Here is a 6384-nt window from a genome sequence, read left to right as displayed (position 1 = left end):
GTGTTTCATACACGATTATTTCTATTATTATAACCTTCACGGCTTCACCACTTACTGATTTGACGACTCGACATTTTTTTCACGCAGATTCATAAAAATCATCGTGCCATGGTAGGTGGAGGGGGCCTTGAGAGGAGTAAATTGTCAGGTATTTTAACATTACAAACTCACACACAGGATTTTGAAGAATTAAATATTAATAATTTTGTCAAATATTTAAGAGGCAGTCAAATAGGACAAATGAGTTGTGTGTAAATAATTACTAAGTTATCGTGCCTTTTAATACGATTGAAGGTAATCGCGGTCGACTGAACTAACACGGGATAATTAATATTGTACCATAGTAATAAGAAGTAATTACATAGGCGTAGCATGGTTGATTTTTTTGAGGGGGCTATAGCCTTTTTTTCCTCGTAGAATCAATGATGCTGCTGGAACTTCTTGTGAATTATTTCAGCGAAGGGGCTAGGACTATAATTTGGGTACAAACATGTATAAGTACTAACAATTTAACTGAAGAAAAATTTAAAGGAATAAAATATAAAAAGAACTAAATAAGCATATATTTAAGTTTAATATAAATAAATAAAATACCATATATCATATTATCAAATACATATTTTATAATTGAATTAAGTGTAAAAAAAAAAACATTTTAAATAGGAAATTATTACCTACAGTATCAAGTTTAAACGTCTACTTTTTTGCGCAAATATATTAAGAACATCTTCAGAATTAATAATATTAGCTAAGTCCCTTTCAATATGAAGTAATGATAGATAAGTACTGTACTTACTACGTGTATGTTTTCATTTATTGTTCATAGTTCATTATATGAAATATAAAATAAATTTAATATTAATGATATTCCGTAAAAAATGTCATTGAATAATTTTGAATACCTAACGACCAAACACCACTCGGGTGTTATGAACGACGATTAATCAAAATGGAAAATATGTAACATAATTGTATTAACATTATATTAAAATATAATATGTTATACTTGGTGAATAGATCTCTATCTAATATTCTATTGTGGGTATACAGTGCTCGAATTGAGGGGTACGCAGGGGGACGGAGCTCCAGTGCCATAGAAACCGCGGTGCGGGCGGTTCATTGCACCGGGGCCCCGAGTTGCAATTTCTAATATGAGGCCCATACTTAAATAAAATAATATAAGAATTAAGAATCTATGCTGATAAAATTTTTTTTCATAAGATCATAATATAATGATAATGCCGTTAGCACTTTGTTATTTTAGTATAATATAGCACAGCCAGGCTTCAAATTAGCACCCCCAGTTTCCAAATAATAACATGTAATAATATAATTATTACGCCTTAAGTCGGATTCAAAACTACGGGCGTGGAAGTATGGTTACAACTGGTAACCAAAGTTTAACCAAGTTTAAAAGTTGAGCGGTATTCAACTCTTGGCATCCTTGGTTTTAGCTTGGTTATACCACCATACCAAGAGTTAAACGTCCAATCAGAATGTGGTTTGATCAACACGACACGACACACGACATAGCAGTTAATCCGGCTTTATGTAGACAGGTACTTGGGGGCAGTCCCATTATATTACACACGTATTGACCAGGTAACTGTTTGTAACTATGTTGGTACATGGTAATAATATATATGGTGTGATATAGAGGAACCGCAGTCCTTGTGGCGTAACGATAGGGTGGCGCTATAATGAGCCAAGGGCCCATGACTCTAGAGGGCACATAAAAAAAATATAGTACATTAAAAACAAAATCACTATTATAGCGAAATTTATAAATACGATTCTCTTTAAAAATATATGTATATTCTTGTAAAATAAAATAAATGATCACGATTATATTTATAAATTTTTTTATTTACCAGTCCGTCAACATTGTCGATATTCATATTATTATACACATAATGATATTGTTAATTGTAGAACGGAAATAACAACGAAGCATATCGCAATCGCTTGTCTTTGAAACCGAGCGTAACATTTATATTTTATACTTAGATACTAGATTATAATTTAGATTTTACAAATTATAAACCTAACTTCTAAAATTCTCCAGTCAAAACTCAAAGTCAGTTGATTTAGATAATGCATCCAATTTATTAAAAAACTGTTATGAACAATTAAAAGAATATAGATGCAATTTTAATGATCTCTTGGAAGAAGCAAAAATAGTTGCTAAAAGTTGGTCTATCTCTACAGAGTTTGAAAACAAACGCCGTAAAGTTGTAAAAGGATATTTCGATGAACCATGATGTATACTGATATGCGTTTAACTTGTCCAGAAAGCTTATTTCGTGTAACTATTTTTAATAAAACGTTGGTTATATTAATAAATCAAATAAGTAAACGTTTTTCGAGTTTTCATGAATTAATGCTAAATTTCAAATGTTTACAACCATCTTTTCTTACATCAGCAACAGATTTAGAGCTTTTAAATGAAGCTACGAAGTTGGTAAACACATATGATAAAGACATATCAAAAACATTTACAAGTGAAATTTTAGCTGTAAGATCAACTCTTAAAAATCAAATAAGTCAACTTAATTCAACTAGAGATCTTGCTCAACTTTTAATGGTGAAAAAATCATTCTTTAACAGTCAATTTCCCAGAAGTATGTACTGCTCTTTTATTATTTTTGACAATTCCTGTTACATCTGCAAGCGCGGAACGGTCATTTTCCAAACTAAAAATTATTAAAGGATATTTAAGAAGTACAGTGATGAAAGATCCCTTAAGTGGCCTGGTGTTAATCTCAATCGAACAAGAAACAGCTCGAGAAGTTGAATAGGTACAAGTTAATGAATCAGAGTATTGAGTTTTCTAACGTAGGTATAGACTATAAAGAACGTTTTATAACATTAAATTATTACATAGAAAAATGACAATTTAGCAACCTACAACAGTAGGTAAGAGTTATTGAAAAACTTAATACGCCTACAATATGAACTTATAATAGTTTAATATCTTAACAAAATATAAAATGTTCAATCCAAAAATAACTGTCTCTTATAAGGTAGGTAAACCTACCAAAATTGAAATTGTTTTTAAATAAAAAATATCAACTTTTTATATGATATATATTATACTATCTACAACCATATTATCTATAGTCTATAGAAGTATAAATACATGGTTTTTTTACTTTTTTGTTTTTGAATTGATGACACCGCAGAAACTGATTTTACAGTACGTAAGTACATCCATCACGAAAATAATACCTACCTATTTAAAAAAAAAAATTTATTATTAATTTAAAGACTCGACATCTAAGGACTAAGGTTATTAGCTGATCCCCGGAGTACCTGGTGGAGATGCTTCGGTCTTGGCTGACTGATAGAACGCTGCTGACTGGTGAAGAGATGGTGGAGAGGCTGGTGACCTGCGGAGTGCCAGCCTTGAGGAACGTCGCCTATGATTCTCAGTGTTGGGTAGTAACGTAACGAAAGTAACGCGTTACTGTAACGGCGTTATTTTGCTTGTAACGCGTTACGTAATTTCATTAGAATTATTTCCAAGTAACGAAAATTTAATGGAAATTACTTTTGATAAGTAATTTCTATTGAATGACGCGTTACAGTTTCGAATTATTAAGTACCTACCTTTTTCGAATTGAAAAAAAAATATGTCTATAATACAGACATTATTATCTAGTATAGTAATATACTATGTATATTTATCAAATCTCTTTATACAGCTGATCTCACAATTTTGAATTCAATGACATTAGTAAAGAATATTTTTATTAAATACAACACACCTTTACCATCCAGTGCTTCTGTAGAGCGATTATTTAGTGTTTCAGGGGATATTTGTGCTAAATAAAGGTTGCATATGATTGACAAAAATTTTAAAGATTTTAAATTGTAAAGATACACAATATTGTGTAAAGTTAATTTAAAACATAAATAAATATAAAATAATAATATTGTATTATATTGATTATAAAGTATATAAGTATATATTGATTTCTTTTTCAAATTATATCTTTTTACTATAGGTAATGTATTTCTAGTAAGATTATTGTCAGGCACAATGATAATATTGTTAAAATATATTTAAAACTATAAAATAGGTATTTAAAAATATTTTTATTTATTTTTGTAACGAGAAAGTAATGAGTTACTTTTCAATTTGAAAAGTAAAGTAATTTCATTACAATTTTTATTAGAGTAACGAATATAGTAATTTTATTACATTTCTCTCTAAGTAACAAGTAAAGTAACTTTATTACCTATTAAAAGTAATTTACCCAACACTGATGATTCCCTCCTGACGATGGACACGCCACCCGGGGTGCAGCTCGTCGGCTTCGCGGACGATCTCGCGGTCGTGGGAATGGCCGTGGCCGGGCACCAACTCGAAGACGCTATCAATCCCACACTGATGGCCATTGACGACTGGATGCGGAGTAGGGGCCTGGAGTTGGCTCATCAGAAGAGTGAAGCGGTGATCCTGTCTCGGATACGGGCGTTTGTCACACCTCGACTGACGATCAACGGCCACCTGATCCCAGAGGCGCCGACTTTTAGATATTAGCGCGGGGGCAAACTCTTCTATTAAGTGAAAAAAAATTCTATAGTATGCTGTAGTTTACTTACCGGGAGGAGTAATTACCAAATTGTCCCTTGACTCTATTTCAATACTCCTCTAGGGTGCTATAAACATATTTGTTTATAATTTATAAATAATATTATTTGAATTGAAAATTTTTCGTTTATATACTATAGGTAATGGTAATAAAATCAGTTCCGTCTCTATATTTCGGGAAAAATTGAAATGACAGATGTATTTTTAGACAAAATATAAAACCAAATAGTAGTGAGCGTCGAGCGATCCATAGTATTTATAGATCATATTTAGGTAATATACAAATGTACAATCGTCGATGTTCTAATGAATATTTTCATGTTATAATCAGCCCACACGAACACAACGAAGGCAGCCCACTCAGCCGCTGCTCTGTCCAGGCTTATGCCGAACATAGGTGGACCGGTTCAGTGGAAGAGGAGACTGCTAGCGTCCGTTGTAGAAAGTCAGATTGTTGTACGCCGCTCCCGTCTGGATCTCCGCCATCACAGATGTCGCCAGAACCAGAGCGATCTTGATCAGAGGACCGCCGCCATGAGGGTGATCCGGTCCTACCGCACCGTGTCGGACCAGGCCGCTCTGGATCTGGCCTGCATGCCACCCGCCGATCTGCTCGGATTGGAAAGACGCAGTATCAGGTCCCGACTACGCGCCGTTTTGGAACCCGGCGAACAACGACCTTCCAAAGCAACCGCAAAAAGCGAGGCGAGAAGAAACGCTACGATCGGTGCCTGGCAGGCTAGATGGCAAGCGACCTCAAAAGCTGCACGGACGCGCTGCGTCATCCCTGACTTGGGGAGATGGCTGGGAAGGACCGTCCCGTGGGTGCCTCTGACGTTCCACATGGCACAGGCACTCACGGGCCATGGTTGTTTCCAGTGGTAGGTACCTCCATCGTATGGGCAGGGCCACACCAGTCCACGTTGCTGGCAGTGTGCAGACGACTCGGACACCGCCGAACACACGTTATTCCAGTGCGTCTACTGCGAAGGATTTCGGGAAGCTCTAACCTCCCGGCTAGGTCGTCGACCGAACACCATCGACGTGCCCGACACAATCTGCGGTCCAGTGTTCGAGACTCTGCCGCTGGATCCAATCGATAAGCAAGCGGTTCTTATAGAAGCCGAGGAAGTTTTTAAACTTTTTTATCGCATGGTGGAAAACATCCTTACTACGAAGGAGGATGAGGAACGGCGTCGTCAGGCCGCAGAAAGACCTCCGAATTCACCGAACTAATTAATAATTACGCATACCTATAGTTAAGTTTCTAAAAAATGTAGCCGAAGGCAAGTTCTCGATATTATTGTATAACATCCTATTGTAATAGCTAGCGAACGGGAGACTGGCCCGTCGCAGCTACTTAAATGTGTAATTGGTTATTTTTATCAATAAACGATGGGGGCCGAAGGAGAATAGTATTGGCATCATGGTTCCTCCTCCGGTTCTCGATACTAACGAAAAAAAAAAAAAGGTTATTAGCTGAGTATGAACAACAGCAAAAGTTAAAATTATATACAATGTACTTAATTATACACAACATATTTACCTATTCATATGAAATGTAATTGCGGTTATATTTTATTATTAGGTAACTACTTATCTACCTATCTTGTATCCTAATACTATTGTCAGCAGGTATTATAGATTAAAATAATATATCTGTCATTTGTCAAATGCCTATAAAATAATTACCTGAATTATTAAGTATCAAAAAACACCAACAGATTGTAAAAACAGCGTGTAGAATGTTCAACATTTAATAGCACAACAACAATTTTAATTAGACA

At 34.9% G+C, this 6384-nt stretch overlaps 1 protein-coding gene across 1 annotated transcript; it reads left to right on the top strand.

Moving 5' to 3' along the window:
• The first annotated feature begins 4981 nt into the window (after nt 1-4981).
• LOC149054866 (uncharacterized) lies at nt 4982-5482 on the top strand. Its single transcript, XM_089228685.1, has one exon. It carries the CDS (start codon nt 4982-4984, stop codon nt 5480-5482), a length of 501 nt encoding a protein of 166 aa, XP_089084811.1.
• Nucleotides 5483-6384: the final 902 nt, after the last annotated feature.

This window comes from Diuraphis noxia, unplaced genomic scaffold (genome assembly GCF_037042655.1).
Source record: "Diuraphis noxia isolate RWA-SAM2 unplaced genomic scaffold, SU_Dnox_SAM2 contig0005, whole genome shotgun sequence".
Classification (NCBI taxonomy): Eukaryota; Metazoa; Arthropoda; class Insecta; order Hemiptera; family Aphididae; genus Diuraphis; species Diuraphis noxia.
This window is presented reverse-complemented; position numbering and strand designations above follow the sequence as displayed.

Bases quoted from the DNA above. Each gene is read 5' to 3' on its own strand.
- LOC149054866 (XM_089228685.1), top strand. From the start codon at position 4,982: ATGCCGAACATAGGTGGACCGGTTCAGTGGAAGAGGAGACTGCTAGCG.